The sequence below is a fragment of the Zootermopsis nevadensis genome, unplaced genomic scaffold, assembly GCF_977971745.1.
Source record: "Zootermopsis nevadensis isolate Lab colony 2312 unplaced genomic scaffold, Znev_1.0 Znev_ptg000030l, whole genome shotgun sequence".
Taxonomy (NCBI): domain Eukaryota; kingdom Metazoa; phylum Arthropoda; class Insecta; order Blattodea; family Termopsidae; genus Zootermopsis; species Zootermopsis nevadensis.
The window spans coordinates 11,819,628-11,844,874 of record NW_028259162.1 but is presented as its reverse complement, the minus strand read 5'-3'; the positions used below and the strand labels follow the sequence as shown (position 1 = coordinate 11,844,874).

Here is a 25,247-nt window from a genome sequence, read left to right as displayed (position 1 = left end):
CAAATGATATATGAATGAATGCATTGAGCTGATGTCTATAAATATATCGTCATTAAAATGTGTTTCTGTTGTACTCAGGGTACATTCCCAAGGCCAAGCTCCGAGTCAGTTCAAGACATACAGACAGAAATTCGTGGATGGGTGATCAACAAAGGGCTAGGAGAGACATTGCTCCATCGAGCAGCTAGACTTGGATATACGGTATGTGTGCATTCTAGGGAAAAGAATAATTAATTTATCAGATACTATTAGTAAAACGTGTACAAGTTAAGGTTCATTAAGGTGAAACATCCGAGAATTCATGATGCATATAGTTAGAAACTAAAGTTGTTTAAGTAAGATAATTGATGTTATCTTTCATTAATAACAATTCTTTAAAAAACTAACAGGTCAAGAGACACATCAGCATATATTGTAGGCTATACATCGTCTTTATTGATCAGTTTTTAATACAAAGTCAAGTAATCTTTCTTAATCTGTGTTGTTCTGGTAACAATCAGTTTCCGATAAACAATGGAATCAGTAGAGATTGGGGGGGGGGGATTAAATTGTATGTTCTTGTAATTCAGTGAAAGCTGTAAAAAGATTGTACTTTAGATTGCAATTTTCTCATTTGTTTTGTTAATAAGGAGATAAGTAGGTAAGAGTTAAGGAATAAATCTTATCTTAAATTTAAGTTTTTTGCATTGCCTGCAGATAATCTTTGCACTTATATGGACACTACTGATGATAATGCTTGTGTAGAATTTGTATAATATAGTATATATTTTTATTTTAGCTAGGGATATTCAGAATTTGCAAAGAACACATGTAATTATAATTTTAAAGCTGTGTATAAATGTACAAATAACAAATTGTGTAATTATCCTATGTATTACCTGGATAAAAAGTATTCAGTCTCTTTTAAGTTGGCAGCCATCGAATCATAAACTAATGTGATGGATCATCAGCCATTGAACCATTCACAGAAAGTACTTTAACTTTTAGGCTGGGGTTGTGTGATGCTAGTTGATAATTACTTTATTCTACAGGATGTGGCTGCATACTGCCTGGAGAAATTAGACAATCCGCCATCACCACGTGACAATGCAGGTTATACACCTCTGCATGAAGCATGTTCTCGAGGTCATTTGGAAATAGCCAGACTCCTACTCATGTATGGGGCTAATGTTAGTGATAGTGCTCTAGGGGGAATCAGGTAAGTTTGTTGATACACGTGTAAAGCTGTAGATATTAGTATGGCTATTTGTGTGTCCGAAAATATAAGCACCACAGAATGGCCCACTGAAGTGAACAGGAAATCGAAAATATTAATACAGGTCTCATATTTGTGAAATCTCTATCCATCGTTTCCCGGATGTATCGTCTGTTTTGTTCAGTCCTTGATAAGTCCCATAAAAAATAATGTTACGTTTTCTCCCTTTTATCGCATCAATCGTTCAAAAGTCATATTCCTGGCCCACAGTATTCCCGCACTGATCGTTCCTGAGAAATTGTAACGAAATTTACGCGATGTTTTTAGAACTTAAAATGAACGCTTTAGAGATTATACCGAACGATGCACAGCGAGCTTGTTACATATGGAGTCGATACCATTGATGAGTTGTGTGAAGATCACGAAAGGGGTTTGGAGCGGTGAGGAAGGGAAGAAGACGATTGCGAGCCCGAAGTTGTGCCGAGTTTTGCCGAAGTACATGCTGCATTGGTGTAAAAGCGAATTTTGTTCTTGTATGCGCACAATATCAGTGAAGGTGACGAGGAAAACATTTTTAACATGGAGAGGGGTCTGTTTTTAATATTTGCAAGTTTTGTTTTATGCCTAAGGAAATGTGTTTATCATCATCAAGCACTTTAATGACATGGTGGAGTACAATCATATTATTCCAAGGGATATGTGAACATTGCATTCCCAAACTCAGTTGAATAGTATAAAAATGTTTAGTTATATGTCTGAGTGGACACATTAAAGGTATTAAAGGGGCTTAAAATAAAAATATCAACTACAAGAATAACCTCTGTAATTACAGCAGCAGCAACAAAAAGAAAAAAAAAGAAAAAAAAAAGTGGAATAGCATCATCAACATTGCCATCATTATTGTTGATTTCTTTTGCATTTTTTTCCCAGATACACATTTTGTTTTGTCAGATGGTCCTGTTGTACTTGACAAGATTCTTCTTGAGGAAGTAACACATGAAAGGAAGCTTGAATATTTATTTTATAGTGTCTTTTTCCTTTCAGTCTAGACTGGTATGCATTATTAATTACCTTTCTGTTTTACAGTTACTCAAACTGGTTTTCAGTAAGATAATATAATTTCTAATACAACATTTTGACAGATTAAATGTTACTAATTGAGTTTTGTCTGTATTCGCAGGCCCTTGCATGAAGCTGCTGAGAATGGCTTTACAGAACTGATTCGCCTGTTATTATCGTATGGAGCTGATCCTCTTCTGGCAACATACAGTGGCCACACACCATTGTCTCTAACGAAAGATGACGAGGCACGAAAATTGTTGCAGCAGCACCTAGCTGATGTTCAAGGACAACCAGCTCCTCCATGGACATTCCAAGGTCCTGCAAGTTGGTGTGGTATGTGTTAACTCTCCATTTGACTGCCTCAAGTCTGTCGCATCAGATACAGTAAAGTTTACGGTTAATGTGATTTGTAACTTAAGACCTGTCACTCTTGGCGAGAAACACAAGTATTCAATTTCATATGCTGAGAAAACTGGAGAAATATTAGGTGTGAGATGTTTACAGCAGCGTTCACCATAATATTAAACTGAATCTTCTTCATATTAACTGAAATGAAAAAGTAAACTGGCATTACTGCTTTTATAAAATTTAATATAAATTGCAGTTAAAGAAATGTTAAGATGAAATTAAAGCTGCTACAGGAAAGTGTCTAAATGCCACATTTAAATACAGAAACTATGTAAATGAAGAAATTTGTCCTGTGCTTCCTGACCACATACTTGACCCCAAATTATGAAAACAGTTAACATGTATGCTTTTGGTATTTTATGTTCATCATGTTGATTGAAAGAAATTAATATTTACAAGGTTATGTTTGCTGCCAATGATATAATATTCATACCACCTATTGTGAAAGTCAGTCCAGCCATTTGATTTAAAAATTCAAAGCAGTGAGGCTGACAGGCACAATGTTGATCTCATAAGCCTAATTTTTTTACTTTAAGAAAGGAAAGTACCCTAAAAATGTAGGTGGGTGCAAATGCAGGGGAGTGTTACAGTATTATACTGGGATACTGGGAACGAATAGCCACGGTGGTCTAGCGGTTAGAACGCTGGCCTTGTAATCCTGGGGTCTCGGGTTCGATTCCCGGCGGTGACCGAATTTATAACTTGTGTTGGGCAAGGCCGTGGTCTAGGCAACACGGAGTTTTCCTCCGGAGGCTTCCCCGGTTTCTCTGTGGCATCCCAACAATTACTCCATTCACACACAGAAGAAGGCAATGGCAAACCACTTCTGATCATCTGCCAAGAACGTATATGAACAGGTCCCAGTCCGAGAAAAGGAGGGAAGGATCCTGTTCATATGGACCTGTCGTCAGACAGAACACTTAATAAAAAATAAACTGGGAACGACCCATTCTTCAAGTGCCTGAGCACTGTAGGTCCCAACTTTTCGTTGGCTTGATCTAGAGACATTCGGTAGGACTCCTTGGACGAGGGATCGGCCCGTTGCAAGGCCTCTACCTTTACACAGGACAACACAACATAGAAAAACATCCATGGCTTGAGTGGGATTCGAACCCACGGTCACAACGACCAAGCGGCAAAAGGCCCACGCCTCAGACCACGTGGCCACTGCGGACCCCCGTTACAGTATTATATTGAACATAAATGAATAGTTCATTTGTAAATTTAGTACTTTTTCATCAGAAACTTTATAGTTGGTACACAGGCTTGTCTTGGGTGATAAACATGCTGTAAATATAACTTTGTGTGGACTTCCTCTACATGGTATTTTGAAGTGTTCAGCTATAAGATACAAAAACACATTAAACACAGTTTTGTAGTAGCCATAGTCAAGATGGTTGACACATATGTGATTGTTTCAGATTCACCAGAGAATGGATATGATCCATTGTCAGATCCACCATGTTCATCTCCTGAACCCCCTGAGGAAAGTGGTGTAGATATGGAGACAAGCGAATTGTCACTTCCAGTGCTGTATCGTCTTCGTTGTGAACCGCCAGGAGAGAGATGGGTTCTGCTTCAGGACTTGACACAGTTGCTACATGTCAAATCACGTGATGCTTTATTACGACAGCTGTGTGCAGAAGCAAAAAGTGTGCTGCGTGAGTTCAAAATGGCAGACTTCTTAGAACAGGCTCGCAGCTGTCACGTATCATGCGGTGGTGAAAAGATAAATATCCGTGCATCCAAAGTGGCGCTAGTCAAGTATAACGAAAAGGTCAGACAACTGTTAGGTGTCGAGAAGGTCACGATCAGCTTTAGATGACCTCAGGGGTTGTTAACGCTATAAGAAACGCAAAACTAGTGATGCACTGCTATAGGCATGACTTTTTGTGCAAATATGTACAAACTTATCGTAAATTACATTGAAAAGTTATGTTCTGATTTTGTGAATTTGAATATTGTTAGTTTGTGAAAAAGTCACAAAATATCTTGTCATTATTGTGTTTTTGGAGATTGTGACATGCCAAAAACAAAGGTGTACAATAACAAGATTGTTCTGTTAAAGTATCTATAGTGACATTGTACACAGAGTTCTGTTTTGATGATGTTTCATATAATGGCAAAGCTGTGTTGTTTAATGTAATTTATGGAATGTGCAATTTAATTGAATTTTAAATAAGGAAGTTACAAAAGTATATATATTTTTATTTTCTTCGAGACAAAACTTGCTTTGATGACTTATCCATGACTATTTCTTTAGGACATAGAAGTTAATTTCTATAATAGATTCCTTTTTTACAGCTTTAGGTTTAAGAAAAAATTGAGAGTACCTAGTTTGGAATTTTGTGCAGAAAAAACAATTCTGTAGTGATACTGTTTTTGTAAATGGTGGAAATGGTGCAATAGATCTTGTTGAGTCTTGCATGCTTTTTTTTAAATCATTTTCACTGGATATTTTGTAGTTTTGTACTTAAGTTCGTAAGAGTTGTTGCAGAAATGATTTATAGATATTAACTTTTGTCCACATACATGATTTAGTGCTAATGAAGAACTATAGTTGTGATTATTTATGTTCAGTCATTATTTTAAATTAATTTTATGTAACCTTTGATATGAAGGTGGATAATATTATCTCAGACCATCTCAGGGAAATAATGAATACTGTAATATTTGAATATCCTGATAGATGTTCAAAACTGTATTGTACTCAATAATACAAAAAAAGATAAGTGATTATGAAAGTTGTAAATGTTCTATAACATATTATTGTTTCTATTAAAGTGATTAAAAAGTGATGGCATCAAAGTATTGTATCTAGTTTGACATTTTGATTTTACTTTTTACTGAGAATGTAAGTATATTTTAGGAAAATTTGGACTGCTTTTGGTGTGAACTGTAAGATTATGTTTGTTGCTAGTGAAACAAAATTACATAACTCAACAGCAGTGTCTTTTTTCCCCGGTCCAGATTCTTGATGTGCAAGATCTAATAATTAGTGTGATTCTTGTAGAGATAAATCTGTGGTACATACTTTCTTAAATGTACACCATATTCATGTGTGATGCCTCTTGTAAGCATACTTAATGTTGAGTCTGCATTATGTACATTGTCAAATTCTGGTTTAAGAAGAGAATTGCTGTGATGTTATTGGAGGGAAAGTGCAATGCTTTTAATACAAATTATAAGGTCTATCTCCATTTTTTGGAAATTGGTAGTTAACAGGAGTGACTAATTAGGTGGAATGTCTGTGAGTCCTCTTTGATCAGTAGAAGTGGATTGGTTCCCAGAGGTAGTGTGTACTGGAAAGGAAATTATATGAAAAATCAAATTGATAGTATTTTATTAAAAGAATGTATTTTATATAATGTTCCCATTATTTCCATCAGTACATGAATGAACAGTGAATGTGAGTGCATGTATTAGTGGGTTGTACAAAATTGATTTCTATGTATTTATTTTTTGTTCTTGTTTATATAGGATACATTGCTGGATTGTTATGAGACAAATGACTGAAATCAAAGTAATAAGCCTCTTGTTTATCATACACATGCAGTTTACATCTTATAAGTTTGTAGGACCAGCCCTCGAATAAAATGCATTTGGAAAGAGTCACTTATACCAATAAATCATTTCAAAATTTGCATTTAAGATGTGGGATACTTGTAAGTATGATTGTTAGTGATTGTGTTATCACTTTCATAAAATAATGAGTATAGTATGAGAAAACCAAAACTTGGAACTATAAGTTACTGAGAAGAATACTGCAACCATAAAAGTTTTGCATTCTTCATGCATGTACTGAGATACAGAGTTAACCTCAGATATGATTAAACATTGGATGACAGGTAAAGGAAGGCAGCAAATGCACATGCCAGAAAAAGGGCCCAAAGACTTACAAAATTTGAAAGTTCCTGTTTTCTTCACCTTGATATTACATCATTTGGAGGCACAGAATGAATGTGGGGACACTGAATGCAGGACAGACATGACAGGGATTGAGACTTTTAAAATTGGATGTTGATACAGAGTAGTTTAAAGAAGTAAGGGCAACACTGGAATATTTTCATTATATGGCTGCCAACACTACTGAAGCCTTGACATGCTGCAAGTTTGGTTCAGTCATCTGTCTGTGTCAAATGAGCATGGCATAAATGTCTGCTCCACTAGAAGTTTGCATCAAGGACAAACAACAGGCAACAGTGTATGTATTTCATGGTGTGTGAACAAATGAAAGGGGCGGGGATCTATTGAGAATTGGCTGCCGACCATGGACAGAACTGTTTGCCACAATGAAGTGTGTATGAGTGGATCAAAATGTTTAAAAGCAACTGAACCAGTGTTGTTGATGCAGACAGGTAAGGACTCCCAACATGCCCACAAGCAAACAAAACATGAAATGCTGTCAAAATCCTACTAAAACATGTGCTCAAGGAATGATTCTTAGAAATAGTGTAACTGAGGCAGAAATGTCTGCAAGACCGGGCATTAATGTTGCCTTCCAAAGGAGCAAACCTCTAGTACAGCAACCATCTTTAAGCCGCACTTAACACAAATGGACTTGAACAGAACCACGCTCACAGTACAGATTGCCATTATCACAATTATGCAGTAACTGAAGAATAATATTTGACAGCATGTAAAAGTATTTATTATGCTGAATAAAATAATCAAGCTTGACCCATAATAATATGAAACATTTCATATGGATCTCTACTGTGACAATTCCCTTTTGTAGAATTATTACATTGGTACTGACAAGAAGAAATAGATTTTGAGTCAAGGATGTACAACTTCTTTTATGAATGGTCTCATGGGAAAATTTTAAACCTGTACTTTGTAAATATAATTAAATTTTGTATTTACCAAAAACATATTAGTACATAAGAACATCAATCTTCAATACTGTATTTTTAGTAACTTTATGAAAGTAATTTACTTTTAAGTACAAAGTCTCAGATGTATCAAAATTCTAAAGAGTATAACAACAGATATTGTCTAACAGGTTGGCTATTATTAAATCAGTGCATATGTTGTGCTCAGACTCTTATGCAAGTACAAATTACGCCATCGGGCAGCATAACAGATCCATAACTCGAAAAGGATTCGACCTCACGATTTCTTTGTCCAAGAGGCCAATGTGACTGACTTTGATACAAATAACACAACAACAAATATTTGAATTTTTTTGACGTAAATACGTCTATATTGAAGGGTCATTCCACAAAAAAGCGTTACGAAAAAGTGACAGGAAAATGTGTAACATGGTTACCTAGGAAATATCATCTGTTTACTCGGCATTGTTGTGTTACATTACTGCTGTCAACAATCAGCTTTCGTTATTGCAGAAAGAGCTGAACTGTGAAACGCTTGTAGAAGAAGTGCGTCGTAGACTAGATTTCAGCTACCACAGACCTATCTTAAGCGTAACTAATTCAAAGTAGGCAGTACTGTCTTACTCAAACTTTAATCAATTGTAAAGCGTGTATAAAGAAAATATTTGGAATAAAGCCACTATATAAACTCCTTACCGTATAGACGTATTTACGTCAAATTCTCCGGAACCGTGGTTCCACTGTAACTTTTTCAAAGTTAACAGAAAATAATATAAACAAGTCCCTCTTTAAAGCTTTGAGGTTATTATATGTACCACCTGATTTAGCAATCTGTATTTCTGCGTTTTGCCCGTAACTATTTATCGGTTTTATACGATTCTCAGAGTAAACATAGATTATTTTCTTAACTAGCATTGATCACTTAAACCTTCTAGCGGTTATGGTTAGATTTTTTTCGGCAAAGACAATGTCTGACTATTATTAGAATAATTTTATTAGTTTTTTCTCTGCGAACTACCATCGACAACACAACCTTTAGCATAGATAAATACTATCCAAAACCAGTACAGGTTAGGAAACCGATGCAGTAATTGTAGTTACATTCGTTCGCAACTGTTCATAGTCTTTACACACTTACAGAGTGCACAGTTAAAGAAGTTTCCCATTATCATTCAGTTGATTGTATTACATTTTTACACAATTCCATTTTATATTTCCACCAAACAAGCACCAACAGCCTACCCGGCGAACTAATCTAAGATTCACATCAATTCAGAAGAATTTACGGCCTGAAATATCGGATTTCTGAACCAATTCCATCAGATGTGTACCCAAGTTCATTATATTAATGATTTTTTAATAGCATTTGATTATTGATGCTTGAATGTATATAAAAATAAGCTACACTTAATTATGTTTCACTGGACCCCGTAAATACGTAACTGATGCTCCTATTTAAATATTACAAAAGTGTTGTACGACGTAGTCTGTACAGCGAGTGAAAATGGCGTCTGATAATGAAGCATCTTGTGTTTGTGACCCAAATTTTGCAGTTATTTGCTCGTTTCTAGAAAAGTTTGCCAAATCATGTGGAATTACATATCCAAATTTCATGGATCTTCAGGAAATGTTGGAAAATTCTCAAGAAGGTTAGCATTATGTTATCTTAGAAAGTATATACTTTTGACAAAAGCGTCCTTACAAAAATGAAAGGTGTTTGTTTTTGTGCTTGTCAAAACGGTTTGTATGCGAATTGTAACATGCTTATTAATAGAGACAAATCCAAACCGTAAGTTATTTTGAATTCTAGGACACTTGGATGTATTGTGGGTCGTAAACGCAGTGAAATTGTGTGATGACATTTTACGTACACCGCAAGAGTAATAGTGCTGCCATCACTGTTAAATGCTCAAAAGTTAAGAGCGGGAATTATGAATTTATTCAGGTTTTTGTCCATGTTATCCCTAATAGGATACTTTGGAAACAAATGAAGATATCTGCCTGTACCTGTTAGTTTGGGCGGTTTTTCGTCAAATATAAAAATATACAAATTCTTTCTAATAGTCTTTTCCAGTTCAATTCATCCAGCATTTATAAGACCCAACTCATTTTTTTCCTGAATTTAATTTGCATACAGTTAAATCGTTTAAAGCAAAATGACACTACACTTTATACTAGCTGCAGGAATTTTCCCATACAGACTTAAATGGTCAGCTATAAAGTCCGTACATAAGAAAGGAGACAAAACATATCAAATTACAAATCAGTATCTCTTTTATAGAATTAACTGTATGGAACAGAGTCATTGAGAAGGTAACAGTATACTCATCTGGTGAAGAAATTCTTCACAATTTAATTTGTTGACATTGTTCTTAAATATTTGAACTTTGCTACAGTTCCAGAGGATTATTAGCTACTATGAAATAATGAAGTCACAAAACAAAATGAAAAATAAAAGACTGATTACTGTGGTTAAGTGGCTATTACTCCTTCATATTTTGGAAGTCCCATGTTTAAATATCAGCCTGGAGACTGGGTAGCCTGACTGAGGTTTTTCATGTTTTTCCTCAGTTTCCCCAGTCAGATGCCAGGATAGTACCTTAAATTAGACCACAACTGCTTCCATCCACACCCTTTTACAATTAATTATTCAGTGTCATCCTCACATTTGATGCTGTGTAGTCTGAGCTACTTACGACACCATTAAATAATCTAGAAACAGATAAGTAAATAAATGAATAAAAACAAATGTCATGACACGTCTGTCAGTGGGTGACATTACTTGGGCATATCTTAATATAGCCATGATAAATGGTTATTTCTAAGTTATTTGAGATAATTGAACGTCTAATCAAAGTAATATGCTTTGGACTAGGAAGGTTTTAGCATATATGTGTGTTTTCTGTTTTAAACACAATGCTTTAATACATTAAATGGCAGCTATCTATGATTACACAGGTAAAGTTTTTTGTTTTTTATATAACTTTGTAATACAGTGACCAGTCAACTTCGAGAAACTTAATTTGTGACAGATTAATTAGGTTGGAGATAATAACCATTTTTAAAAATGGTTGTTAGTGATTGCCATGTAGTAAAGTTCTTTATTTTTTTCTGCTTACCGTGGAGAATTTAAGTGTCCTTTTTACATGTCCTTTTGAAACTGATCCTGTCCTGGAAGAGGTTAGTCCCAGTTCTTGCACAACTGGATGTGGTGCTTCAAATTGGTAAATATATGCTATAACATGTGTGCAGGAATGGTTACTGCATATTTAAGAATGTTTTGTTTGAGGTAGTGAGTTTTGTTTGTGTAGAACATCCTTTCAGTGGGTTTCATGGGAAAAAAGTATGGGAACCTTGTCAGCCAGAGGTCCTTTGAGATAACCTAGTCTCCAGAAAGTTTGGAGCATCACATCCAGTTGTGCGTATATGCTGAGGGTGACCAATTTCTGCGCCTATGTGGGAGGACTGAGGTATGTACATGCAATATTTGATAACCATCATCACATAAATAGCGGTTTTATTGTTAAATATATGGTGCTTTTAGCTGTGTATGCAGCGGAACATGTTTTTCACAGATTGAAGAATTATTGTATTAGTAAGGTTTAATTTTCTTTACTGTTACAGAAATGAAAGTGTCTGATTCTGGGGATTTGTGTGTTTACATACTGTCTTTATTCATAAGTTGTTTTCAGTATCTTAATATCTGTCATGTATCACATTTAGAAGGAAGGAAAAAAATATGGTGAGGGGGTAAATGCGTGGGAGATTCTTTGTGTTTCAGGTGTGTTGTGATGAAAAGGTTAAGAACATCTGTCTTAAACAAGTATGACACTTTTTTGGACTTAATCCCAGACAAATCTTAGAGAATCTTAAAAGGTCTTGTATTGATGTGTCAGCAATTTTTCTAACATTCGTAAATAAACTGGAAAACTAATACCATGTGTCAGGTACTTTCCACAAAAGCCGAAGGTCAGGTATTTGAGAGTCTACTTCTTCTTGTGTTAATATGTCACCGAATGCTAGTGTTTTGTTTCCTGTTGTTTTTGTAATATGTTTTTAGGTGTAAACTGTTTTGATTCTGATTGTAGTGAGTGACAAATTAAATCTTTGTCACATCCCAGAATTTTGTTTCCAGCCTATAGATTTTTTAAGAAGAAAATTTTGGGTATAAAATTACACACAGGACAATTAGAGAATATCTAAACATAGTATGAGTTCATAACTATTAACTGTTAATGCACTTTGATAAGCTTCCCAGTGAGGTAAATGAAATATTAAGAATTACAGAGCTAGAAGATTGGAAACTTGTGTGTATAAGAATGTAAATATTATAGTTTTATAGAGAGCATAGGGGGATGTGACTTTTTTACATGGTTTTAGAGCCATTATTGTCTAGTGTAATGAGTATCTTAACATGGAGCTATAGGTGACAGGTGAATTTATAATATATTTATTTTCACTGATTTTAGTTTCTCAGCCATTGGTAGACCTTCACGTGAAATTACTGAGGAAGGCTCGGAAATCTGTATCTGGAGAACGCTGGGAACGAGCACTAATAAAGTTTTGTCACTCATATTCAAACCAGGACGGCTGGGAAGTTGAAAGATTTGGATATAAGAAGGCTCGTCTTGCTGTGAAACTACGAATCTTAAAGGTGAATTTTTGTTATTGCATTGAAGTAATACAAATATTTACATTTCATTATGTCTGCATGAAAGTAACTCATAGATATTATGTTAACATTTACTGTGTAAATTGGTGTGGTTGGTTCTGATTGTTTACATTTCTAGAAACTCTTGTCATTGTCCAAAGCAGGGATATTTTGCGGTGTTAAATAATCGCTAGTACCTATGTTTATAAAAAAAATGATATTAATTTCCATGGAGACACCCCTATTCTCTGTCCTTTAAAAATTAGTTCCTTTAGTAAGACACACATTGCTGTTGCCACCAATATAACGTTATGGTTATAAAAACAATTTGTCCTGTAGGAACCAGGGTTTTGAATATGGTCTCATGGCAAAAACTTGGTATATGAGTTTCATTATTGGAAATTTGACAGTGTATCGATAGTTTAGAACCTATAGCTACTAACAGAGGCTTAAGGTGGATATTGTTCATTACCTGTGCTATTTATTGTCCGCAATATATTGTGCAAAGTTGTCTCTGATGCTTAAGTACATTCCACATTGTGCATAGACGTATGGGGAGTGAAGATATAGCTTCTAGGACTAATATGACTTAGATGTTCTTGATTTTTCTAAGTCCTTGCAGATAAGTTATGGGATAGTGCCTTAAAACAGGCCCAACCTTTTCCTCCCACTTTTTCTGTTTTATTATTTACAGTTAATACGTAACACTGACAGTTGAAATACTGATGAAATACTTGGCAAAGAAGTATGATTAATTTTTTTATGATGTGTACTTGTGTTTGTGTACAATGGGTACCGGGGTCCATTCCCAGGGATAAAGCCGGCCGGGGCGTGATGCCAACCACTCACCCCCATCTAGTGCCGAGGTCAAGAAAGAGAGGAGCTATACCTCCACTCACCCCAAGTGCCTTTATGGCACGTAGCAGGACAAACTTTACTTTACTTTACTTACTTGTGTTTGTGTGTACAAGGCATAAATTGAATGTATATCTGTATGCAGATGCTACTAGAACTTCAGTTTGATTTGAACAGCAAGTTCAAGACAGAAGTGAATCGTCTAAGTGCTGAGGAACTACGATCACAGTCTCTTGGTAGGGACAAACTAGGGCAGACATATTGGTGTCAACTTGATGACGATTGCAATCTCCGAGTCTACCGAGAGGACTTGGATGATGAAACCTGGGAGGTGGTTGCAAGGTAAATTAATTAATTGAACTTGGCTTAAGATTATGTTATACTATTCAGTGGTTTGTCTGTTTATGAATATGATGTAAATTTTATTCTTCTTTTATATATTGTCTTCAGAAATAGTAGTGCTGTTATTAGTCAGGTTGTTTGAAGTGCTCAGGGCACTCATTGCCCTGATGATGAAGGCTGAAAACGCCTCTGAAACAATGGAAAACTTTTACTAGACTACATGGTGATACAACCCAGAAGAATGATCTTCATAGTGTTAAATGATCAATATTTTACTTTTGTATTACCAGGACCCATGTCAGAATTAGCTAGATACTTTAATTTCAAGTTTTATGTAAATTTTAACAACTTGGTTTATGAAAGGTCTTTGAAGTCGCTATTCTCTCTTAACAAAAATCTTTTCATGTAAACTGGCCTCTAATTGTTATCTGGTCACCTTTTTAATGTGGAATAGATTTTGTTGAATAGGAGTTCTTCTGTAAAAGTATAACAGTTTTGTCCATTGACATATGTTGAACTGGATTGAAAAATACTGCCTTGTTTTGTCACGTTTCTAATAAGGAATTTGTAGAACTATTGACAGTCATGTCTAATTTGTACTGTCATAAGCCAGGACATGTAAATCTCCCGTAGTCTTGTCAGGAAATTGGTGTCTCTAATCACTACCGAGAGTGTCGGAATATTAGTATAATAGTTTCTGCCACCAAATACTGGCTGGATTCCTGCCAGAATGTAACAATGTGGGGTATCACTTGAATGAGAGAATGTTGTAGGTGGCTAGGTTTTAGTCAACACTGCTGTTATCACAGTCTTTGAGTTCATTTTTTCAAAAGGAAAGTTATTTACATCAGATTCTCTCCAAGATAGAATCTTAGAAACGTTGCGTGAATATATTACACAATCAGGGTGTCCCAAACGAGATGTACACACAAGGTTAATATTCCATATTACAATGTGTATACATCTTTTTGGGACACTATATATAAATCAGGGATCAGAAAATCTAGAAAGTATCCAGTTAACCAGATTTAAAATATATGGCAAAAGTTGCTCCTCATTACATTTTTAAAATATTAAAAATATATTAGACTAGTACTTGGATACTTGGACGACCCGTTCTTCAAGTGCCTGAGCACTGCGGGTCCCAACTATTGTTGGCTTGATCTATAGACATTCAGTAGGACTCCTTGGACGAGGGATCAGCCCGTCACAAGGCCTCTACCTGTACACAGGACAGCACAACACAGAAAAACGTGGACAAACATCCATGGCTTGATTGGGATTCAAACCCACGGTCCCAGCGACCAAGCGGCACAAGGCCCACGCCTCAGACCGCACGGCCACTGCAGACCCCTATTAGACTAGTTTTCTTATATAAATAGCAGTAACAAGTTTAAGATTCCATTCTTGTATGTGATTGAGGTAAATGTCTATGATAATATAATAAGTAATATTTCCTCAATTTTAAGGCATCATTGATTGCAAGATGTACCTTTGATTTAGTAATAGGTTTCCAGGAGAAAAGATGCTGTATTGATTCTTATACACCATCAAATGTAAGATGCACCCCAGTTTCAGAAATTTTAAAATGTGGAAAAAAATGCTTCTCTAAATTGGGGAAATACAGTAATTGTGTAGTATTTCTAGTTGTATTTTGATGGTCTCTGGAATACTATTGTGTCAGATATAATGGTATGGCATTTAGCATAAAACCACAGAGAACCTGAATATGTGTAATTAGTCTTTGCAATAAATTAGGAGCATAAGCCTCCTAGATAAGTGCCATTTTTATATAACACTATGGTTTGGTATAACAAGTTGGACCTTTCTTGTTTTCATGAGTTTCCAAATGACACTTGAAGTGTTGCGTAGCTGAAAGGTGATTTTTTATTTTTCAGAGACCGGGAGGGGTTGGTGCAGCTAATCTCACAGTTATCTTCCAGTGACCCATTTCGTAATGGTCCTGATGCAGTTCTTAATGAAGATAGCAACAGTTTAGAGATTGAAAATCCTATAACAGATACTGGACAGGTAATTGAATCACCCACTGCTGATGAAAATGAGGAGGAAGATTTTGAAGAAATTGAAGAGGAGGAGGATGATGGGGAGGAGAATGAAGAGATGAACGAGTCTGACAAAAAACATCAGAAGGAGCTAAAAGGATGTTTGGGGTCTGAGCCGTTAAATTTTCAAAGAAAGAGTGGCAAAGTTACGACGTCTTCAGAGAAAGAAACAAAGAATGATAACAATAATGAAGTTCCATGTTGTAAACTAAATGCTGCTCCTATTGATAATACAGATGCTGTATGTGGGAAGCCAGTTCAGGAGCAACAAATTATAAGGTTAGCAGAAAATGCATCAAACAGTGAATTGGCAGAAGAAAGAAAGAATTTTTATCATCCTGTTATTAATGCTGAAGCAAAGAATGATCAGGAATCTTCAGAAACTTCTAACAAAGATGTTAATACTGATAAATCAAAGCAGGTTGAATCAGTGGTTAGGGATACAATTAAGGTGGCTGAATCTCTGATATCAGAAAATATGTTATATGTGGACGTAAACAAACCTTTAACAAGTGAAGGACAAGAATCTGGAAACTGTAGTACAGCAGTTTCTAAGAGGGATACACATGTGCCTGATAGCAAAGCATCGTCAGACATTGTTCCTTCTGAGAAAGATAAATTATTCAACAGAGATTTGGAGCAGGGAGAAGAAACTGCGACAGTTAGAGATAAAGACGAAGCATCTAATGCAGACAGAACAAATGGCATGAAGCTTTCTGCTGGAACCAGTGTGAAGGATGATGGATTGACAAAATCTGTGCAGAGTGTATTATTAAGGCCAGTTGAGAAGTTATTTTCTTTAGATAAATGTACAAATTCTAGTATATTCGAAGGGACTAAGACATTGAGAGATGATAGGGAGATGAGCGGAAATTCCACGTTCAGACAGATTTATTTTACTTCCATGGAACAGAGAGGAGGTCAAGAGCTTGCAGGAAAAATATCTGTACCTATAAGGAAGGTGCACTCAATTGAGAAGGCCAAAGATCAGCACGAACACAAATCAAGCAATGAACGAACAAGAGAGGATATGGAAAGAGTTACATTTAAAATGAAAGAGTTACAAAGTGATGTAAGTCATGATAATACTAGGAGTACAGATCCAGGAAAGAAAGATGGAATCAGAGATTCAACTGTAGACACAGAGGAACATCAAGAGGAAGGAATTGATCTCAGCATGTCAGCAACTAATGCTTCAATGAGTGGAGGTGAAAATAAATGTTTGGATTTAAGTGGTAAGAAAACATCTGGAAGCTATCAAAATGAAAAGATAAATAATGTGTTGCAATCAAACATCCAATTTAAAGATCAAGACGTAGTCTGTGATTTGAGTACTACAAAATCAACAGATAATTATGTAGTACAAAGGGAAGCGGTAAAGCATTCCATAAATTTATCTAGTAAGAACAGTGGTAGAAGAAGCCAAGGTGAAGCAACTGATCTTAGTACAAAGAGATCAAGTACATCATACATTGACTTTTGTAAAGAAAAGAGATTTGAAAATGTCTTAAACATTGAAAAAAGTTCTGCTTTAAGTATGATTTCTGAGATGTATATGGCTGATAAATCCAAAGAAACTGCTACAAGTGGAGGAACAAAGAGAGATTTAAATGATACAGAAGCCTTATCGCTAGCAAAGAAGCCACGGTTGGAAGATTCAACAGCAACAAGTGGAGGTGCAATAGAAGTGGGAGAAGCGGTGGAAGAACCATTGATGTTGGTCCGAGGAGATGGTTTGGGGAAGGATTGTAAAATGGGAAATTCAGAAAGGAGAAAAGATGGCATAGGTGATGGAGAAGTTGGAGAGGCTATAGAAGAACCATTGCTTTTTGTTTGGGGGGAAGGATCAGGTAAAGATTGTGATACAGGTAACCCAGGAAAAGAAGCAGAGAAAAATGAGAAAGACAGGTGCCAGAATGGCCAGGAAGAGAGCGGTGGAGGCAGTTCTTCACTTGTTTGTGATATGAAAAATCTTTCTGTGAATGAAGGTGCTAACAGAAAGCAGGAAGATGTATTAAGAAAGGAACTTCAAACAGAAGGTACTAAAAATACAAATATAATAGAGTGTGATGAAAGAACAGAAGAATCAGGAGAGTTGGTAATGAAAGCCTCCTTTGATAGTAGTTTTCCTCATGGGATTATGAAGGTAGTTCCTACAGCCTCGGCTTCAAGTGAGCTGGAAGACAAAGATTCTGCTCCAAAATCTGATTCATTTCTAGAAGTATCAAGAGGCAATACTTGTATGTCCAGTTCAGCTTTAAACCCCAAAGTTGGAGTGATGGATAATATTCCAGCAAGCAAAGAATGTCCAAAGAATTTCTCTTCTGAAGCAAATTCATATGAAACTGTTTCCTGTTCTCACACAGATTTAGGTGGTACTCCAGTTCATAAATTGTTAGAAGTTCATAAACTGCAGAGTAAAGAAAGAAGTCTTACTAAATGCCATGAAGAATTGCAAGAAACCAGGAAAAAAGAGACTGGAAACATGGTAATTCCAGAGATTTCAAATATAAATTCGTGTAGTAGCAATGATGGCATTCAAGTTGAGATGGCTGTTCAAGATAAGGGAATGAAGGAATCAATTAATACAAAATTAAAGCAGTTTCATTCATTAGCATCTCAAAATGATTTAAGAAACAGTGACAGTAAGTGTTCATATGTTACAAATAGTGATGGAATAAACACTGCAATTCCAAGTAGTTCGGTGGCAGATGCTGATGGAACAGTTTCTAGGAAAGAACCAGAAAGCACAGAAAATGAAGGCATGGATATTGAAACATCAAGTGGGGACTGTCCATCTCAGTCAAGGCAAATTGAAAAACCTGGTGTGGATGTTCAAGTGTCTTCCAGTGGGACTTCAGGTCTTTCATTCTGTGGAAGGGATGATCATGCTTTAACAACACAAAATGAACAAAATATTGAAACTAAAGGGAATGTGTGCGAGGAAATTGTTAGTGAGGATTATGTAAAGAACATTAAACTACCACTAAAGGAGCCAACTGTTAAAGAGGAACCAACAGCAAAGAGTAAACTTGAGCTAGAAGTAGAAGCCATTAGACAAGAAAAGGGCTCTGATCTTAAGTCACAGGATCAGTGTGAGACATCTTCCACTTTAGGAGAGTCTATGGTGAAAAGTACTCAACAAATGTCTGTTGAGAGAGCAGGGAACAAGGGAGGTTTATTAGACACCACCTTTAAAGTAGATAATCCAATGTTGGTTGACGTAACACACTGTGACTCACTCAAAGCAGCTGAATTTCCCATATCCGTCTGTGGAACAGAATCTTTAAAATCATGTGACAAACCAACTGTTCCGCCATTCTTGGAAAAGAAGATAGATTTTACCAAAGCAGTAGAACCACCACGTATCAGTGGTGTGAGTTCTGCAGTCTTTGTTTCTGATACTCCACCTTTGAAACACGGTATCAACACTGAGTCTGACAGAACAAAGTTAGAACCCACTAAATACAGTGAAGCACCTTTGCCTGTAACTAAAAGGTTTCTTCAACAGACAATTAACACAATAAATTCTTCAGATAATTTTTCAGCGGTGTCTCCAGATTCAGTTAAGTTAGAGGTACCTTCAAAAATTTCTGCAATGAAAACACCGCCAAAACTTTGGAGCATAGAAACTATATGTGCTCCTGATCCTAAATCAAAAGAGGCAATATGCAGTCCTCAAAGTGAAGATTCATACAGTAATACTGGTTCAGTTTTGAAATCTGCTGATACTGGTTCCTCCCAGAAACCAGAAGTGTCAGGACATATTACAAAACCCAAATGGTCTCTTGGTGTTCAGGTTATACAGAAATCTATAGGCGATACTTCCAGTCCAAAGAGGACATCAAGGTGGGATGTTGGAAAACCTGATGATACCAAGGCAGAAGCAAGTGACAAAAAAGGTATTATCGAAACTAAATCGCAAAATCTGGGGGAGACGTGTGTATTAACAGAAAAAGGCAACCATAAGGTTACTGCTGCTGTTCATCCAACAAAGGATTTAGAATTTAGAAGAGTAAAGGAAAATGATATATATGGCAACAAACTAGATCATGTCAGTTCTTCATCTGAAAGCAAGTTTTCCATAAGCACCTCAAATATTGTGACTGGCTTAGAGATTGAGGAGAAAGTATGTACAAAAGAAGCTACATCAGGCAGCCACAATGTAGGAAATGGAAGTAGTAATACTGTAGAAAAATCTGTTGCCCGAGACACTGACAGCTCACTCTTCTGCAGTAACAGCGTAGACTCAAAATTTGATGCTGAGTCATCTGTAATGTTTGGTAAACACATAAATACAGAACATAAACCCTACAATGAAAAAGATCATCAAGGAGATGCTGTGCCATCAGGTAAAACAAAATCTGTGCTTCCTCTTTGTGCTCAAAGTGTCGAAAAGCATTCTAGTTTTTCTCCCCAAAAGTCACATAATAGTAAAACTGAAGTTGCTGAAACTGTGTTATCTGATACTTCTCCAGAAAAATTGTCATTAACAGGAAATGAACCAGTTGTTTGCAGTACACAAAAGAGTAATATTGATGCTACAGTTTTATCAGACCAAAGTATTATTGAAGTAGAGAAAAAACCTGTACAGCAATTCTTTTTTGGTCCTGGTTGCTTGCAGTTTTCAGATAAAATTGAGTCAGTAACAGATAAAGTGGTAGTATCCGTGATGGCTGATAACAAATCTGCAAGGACTGGAGAAACTACCAATAACAAAACTGGCGAGAAATCTGTCAATCTTACAAAATCTACCGAAGTTAACATGGAGAGGAAAGTGGTTCAAGGCAGTAGCAACACAACTTTTGGAAAAGAAAAGGACGTTAATATGGATAAAGTGGAGAGAAAACCAGCGGATCCTCCTGAAAGAAACATTGGAAAGGTTATTGATTTTTTAACTCAGAAAAATGTTGGAAAAACTGTGGATAATCCGAGTGACTTAGCTAAATATGTAAGTATTACCACAGACAAATCTGTTGAAAAAACAATGGATGTCACCACTGAGCGAAGTATTAATAAGGTTACTGGTATTTTAACAGAAAAGTATGCCAGAAAAGCGGAAGTGACAATTTCAGAAAAAATTATTGATAAACCTATGGATACTGTTACTGATTGTAAAACAACAGATAAAACTCCTAACAAAGGTTTTCAACAGTCAAAGGATAATACAACTGAAATACCTGTTGGAGAGGCTTATAATGTTACTACAGATTCATCTGTTGAGAAATCTCTCGGTAACTCAACAGATAGAACTGTTGAGAAAATTGCTGTCAACAAAACTCTTGGAAAGACAGATAGTACTGGCATTGATAAAGCAGTGGCCCCGTCAGCTGATGTAATTGTCGGAGAAGATGTTATTATGACTGATAAAACTATAAACGACTCTGAGGAGAATGCTGTGGATATCGTAGTTAGCAAAACTGTTGAAGTTTGTAAAGAAAACATTGCAGGTTGTCTAAGTGGCCATACGGTAGAAAAATTTGTAGCTGTTACCACAAACAAAACAAGTGAACTAATATCTGACATTAAAACAGACAAACCAGTTGTACTGACTCATTCAACAGACCAGAATTTTAAAAAAGGTGTTAAAGGACCAGGCAGAACTATTAGGGATACAGTGGTTGTTGGTTCAGTGAATGTTATTGAAGACAAAAGTGTTGGGATAAATGTGGAAATTAGTACAGACAGAGTTGTTGTGAAAGGTTTGGATAAAACTGGCAGAAAATCTGTGGATGACAGTGCAGACACCACAACTGTTGAGGAACCTGTGAATGCCAGCATAAATGAAGTTACTGAGAGACACGAGACTTATAAAGATAATTTTATTTCAGATGAAACTTCAGAAAAATCTGTTGTTTTCAATTCAAGCAAAGCTGTACAAATACCTGTGGATTTCAGTTCAGACAAAACTCATGTAAGACCTGTCCATGCAGCTGAACACGTTACTGTTAAATTGCCAGATAGAAATAAAACTGTTGGTAAAGCTGTCGAAAAATCTTTTAGTTTTGCTACAGGAGTCACTGAGATTACTGTTTGTAAAGGTGTTAAAACCACAAACAAATATGTTGGTGAAGTTATTGAAGTCACTGATAAGAGTGCTGACAAAGCTATTGGAAGCTCTGATAAAAGTGGGATCATAGAAACTGAAACAAGTGATAAAAGTATTGGTGAAAGTACTGAAACAACTGAAAAGACTCTGGGTAAAGAAATCGAGGAAAGAGTTTGTAAATCCGTTGACAACGTTGATGGTTCTGTGCTTGTTGGTATAGATTCAGTTGCAAATAAGACTGATGTCAAAACTTTGTTTAAGACTGACAAAGTTGTTATAAAAGCTGTGGATGAAACTAATGGAAATGCTTTGGATTTGACCGCTGATAAAGTTGGTGTTAAAATTGTGGGTGTTTGCCATGATAAAATCATAAAGGCTTGTTTGGATGCTGCCGTTGGATCTGATATAAAATGTGTGAATGATACCTCTGAGAAGAAGTGCGGAGATGCTGTGGATAACACTGACACTGTAGTTAGGAAAGATAATGATGGAAATGATCATGAAACCATTGAAAAATCTGTGGATCTAACTACAAACAAACCCATGGAAAAGACTCTAAATGTGGCTGCTGTTAAATCTTTACTTAAAGCTCCAGATGTTACTACTGATATATCTCATGGGAGAGATGGTGCTATTTGTGACAAAACTCTTGTAACAGTTACAGATGTAATGAATGATAAAACTGTTGGAAAATCTATTTTGGCCAGTGTCAGTGAAAGTTCACAAGTTATGGATGTCACAACTGCTCAAATCTGTAAGAAAAACACAGATAGTTCTGCTGGAAAATTGTGTAAGAGTACTGTGCTTGAAAAGCTTGTAAGAAATACTGTTGATATCACAAGCAAAACCACTGGAAGATCTGTAGATACAATCTTGGATGAACCCTTTGGAAAGATAGGTGGTGCAGCTGACAGAATTACTGCCAGTGATGTTAACACCACAAAAACTGCTGATGAAGCTGTTGTTGCGGATATGACTGTTGATAAATCTTCAGACATTACAAACACCACAATAGAAAATGTTGCAAATATTACTTCTGATAAAAGTGTTGGAAAACCTGTAGATATTCCTGTTGCCAAAGCAAGTGTTGAAAAAATAGCCAGTGTTTGCATTGAAGAGACCGCTGTAAAAGGTTCATGTGATAGCATTGATGCATCGCGCGAGAAAGCAGCTTCAGAGATTCTGCTTGAGAAACCTATCATAAAGACAGTACAAGAGAATTTAAAAAGTGAGGCTTTAAGCTCTATTAGTCTGAAGCCTTTATTGATGCAGGGAAGGGGCAGTTCAGGTAATGTTCCTGGTAAACTCCTTCATCAGGGGTTGATTGGATCTGGGAAAGGCAGAAGAAAATCTGTGGAAAATATCACTATGGGTATCATGATGAGCAAACTTGCTGGAAAAAGTGGATTGGATTCCCAGACAAGATTCTCAGGCCCATTGCCATCTGATAACAAGGTACTTGACAGAATTGCAGGTAGTCAAGCAGTAGACGTTCAGCCTTCTGAAAAACAAGATAAAGAGCCTTGTGTTATTCCAGAGAAATCCAAACTTGGATCTGAACCACCACTGAAATCAGAACTCGCTCACAAACTAAGAACTGGTTTTATTACATTAACGCCAATAGAAAAATTGTTGGAAAAACCACCCATCAAATGTCAGGATATTTTAGAAGAGAAAGGGCCGTCAATATCACTGTCAGAGTCACCGGAAATACCTTTCGTATATCCAGTTAGTGAGTCAGCTGCAGAAAGATTAGTAGATACAACCATAAAGAAAAATATACCAGAATTTGGCATGGCACCAATTCTGAAACATTCATTAGAACAGAAGTCACAGTCTCATCCAGGAGCTGTACAGGCATTGAAAAGGTCTGATAGTTCATACGGAGTGTTTGTTCCGGATTTGCAGATGACAAAGTCAGGTACAGGTAATGCAGAAGGAGAAAAAACAGCCATTCAGAAGGATTCTGTTGTTCAAGAAAGTAAACAAAAAAGTAATGTACCAAGTGTATTGGAGGACAACTCTGAAAACAAAGCTGAGCCACAGAAAGAAGGTTTTCATCCTCCAATCCAGTCCAATGAAAAGTTGATGCAAACTTTGAGTGCAACTGTAAGTATAACAGAAACATCATCACCACAAGTGAGTCTTTCATCATCAACAGTGGGAAACAAAATGGAAGATGTTACAATTAGATCAGAAGATTTGAGTCCTTCTAAATCTCAGTCAGCATTTTCCAAAGTTTCTGATGCTGCATGTAAGCCATTCCAAAACAAGGAAAAGGATAATAAATCTGGAAGTTCAGATGTTAAGAAACCAGTTGCAGAAGAAACGAATATTGATGGCATAGCAACGATATCTGCTACTCATGAGTCTTCTTCTGTTACAGACAAAGTTGACACACAGGGAAGCGTTGTACCAAACGTTTTTCCAGAACCTAGCGACCATGCAAAAGCAGATGATTCTTTGCCAAAAGAAAGGTCATGTGTTAGCGAAGTTACTACTTTTCTAAAGGAATCTGAATGTGTAGAATTAGAACCACTAATTAAATCACCAGAAGACACTGAGGTCGTGTTACCAGAAGTTGGTGTGAAGCAAGTTATTAAGGATTCTTCCGAAACACCCAGTGAAAAATTGCCTGCGTCTGGAGAGATTTATGTGGAAGATATAGATGATATAAGTAAAACAAAAGAAGTTGTAACAGAGAAGGAATCAGAAATTAACTATGGAGTTAGTATACAGGATCTCACTTTTGATTATACACCACCAAAGAGTGAAGAGAGAGTAGATGTTACTGTCAAAACCAGGTTACAGACCCGGCAGCATGGGAAGATGGCAATAAAATTACCTTCAGAAAAACCTAAGAAAGGTAATAAGAATTCAAAATCTATGCCATTTTTGTCATTGAATGTGGATTCCTCAAAGCAAGAGGAGGAGGTGTTATATATTGCAGAGAGAGACCCCTTAGCAGGAGCAGATGATGATGTTCCTCTGACAAGATCGAGGACGACAAGGTCGAGCACTGCTTTATTAGCTACAACTGAGATTAAGAAACCACAACCACCTTCTAAAAAAGTGACCAAAGATGATGTTTCCATTGACAAGTCAGTCAAGAGAGGAAAACCAGTTGGACAGAAACGTAGGAATAGCCGCAGGCTAGATTCCCAGTCTGATGATGAAGGTATGGTTATCGAAGGGCGAAGAAAGCGAAGTTTGGAAGAGGCAGAAACAGGTGAAGATGCTGGCGGCAAAAGGAGAAAACTTAGAAACAAACGCACACCTGATATGCAGTTGCGACGAAGTATTGAGGAACAGAAGCTTCTAGAGGGAGGATACAGTAGCAGTGATGATGATCATGGTGGTGATATGCTGGTAGGCATGGAAGGAGAATCATCAGATGAATCACAGTTCACAACATCAACAGCAGAAGAGATTACACCTCGTGGCAGGGGTAGGCCACCAGGCCGTGGACGTGGGAGAGGCAGGGGGCGTGGTAGAGGCAGAGGAGGATTCACTTCACAAACTACTACTGACAGCCCTGCGGTTAGCAGTGATGCCCATTCTGACATGAGCCACACGGAGTTACCTGTTATTTCAGAAGTACCCATGAAACCAAAATCTGCTCCAAGGAAAAGTAAATAATTTTTTTACCCAGTATATTCTAATGATAAGTATGTGTAACATCCTACCTTTAGAGATTATATAAATTTAAGTGTAAAATCAGTTTCTTTTGAGAATATTTGGGACAGTCTTGTATATCCTTTGACTTACACTTGTGCAGTTCATACAG

The 25,247-nt window shown here is 36.5% G+C and overlaps 2 protein-coding genes and 1 long non-coding RNA gene across 4 annotated transcripts in view; 2 read left to right on the top strand and 1 right to left on the bottom strand.

The window, feature by feature from the left end:
* The window catches only part of LOC110836834 (uncharacterized), a 267,382-nt gene extending 261,102 nt beyond the window's left edge, over positions 1–6,280 (top strand). For both annotated transcript variants that reach the window (XM_022078473.2, XM_022078474.2), the window contains exons 6-9: positions 79–201; positions 1,032–1,198; positions 2,376–2,590; positions 4,087–6,280. In XM_022078473.2, coding sequence (XP_021934165.2) covers positions 79–201; positions 1,032–1,198; positions 2,376–2,590; positions 4,087–4,490 — 909 coding nt within the window. In that variant the 3' untranslated portion in view covers positions 4,491–6,280. The remainder of the gene's footprint in view (positions 1–78; positions 202–1,031; positions 1,199–2,375; positions 2,591–4,086) is intronic.
* On the bottom strand, positions 1,829–4,227 carry LOC110836838 (uncharacterized). Its single transcript, XR_015537941.1, has 2 exons — positions 4,093–4,227; positions 1,829–2,803 (listed from the first exon to the last, which is right to left on the bottom strand). It is a non-coding gene; the product is annotated as an uncharacterized LOC110836838 (long non-coding RNA).
* A 2,709-nt stretch (positions 6,281–8,989) lies between the features above and the next one.
* The window catches only part of LOC110836835 (uncharacterized), a 37,747-nt gene continuing 21,489 nt past the window's right edge, over positions 8,990–25,247 (top strand). The window contains exons 1-4 of the mRNA XM_087358936.1: positions 8,990–9,149; positions 11,970–12,154; positions 13,152–13,348; positions 15,247–25,091. Coding sequence (XP_087215062.1) covers positions 9,005–9,149; positions 11,970–12,154; positions 13,152–13,348; positions 15,247–25,091 — 10,372 coding nt within the window. The 5' untranslated portion in view covers positions 8,990–9,004. The remainder of the gene's footprint in view (positions 9,150–11,969; positions 12,155–13,151; positions 13,349–15,246; positions 25,092–25,247) is intronic.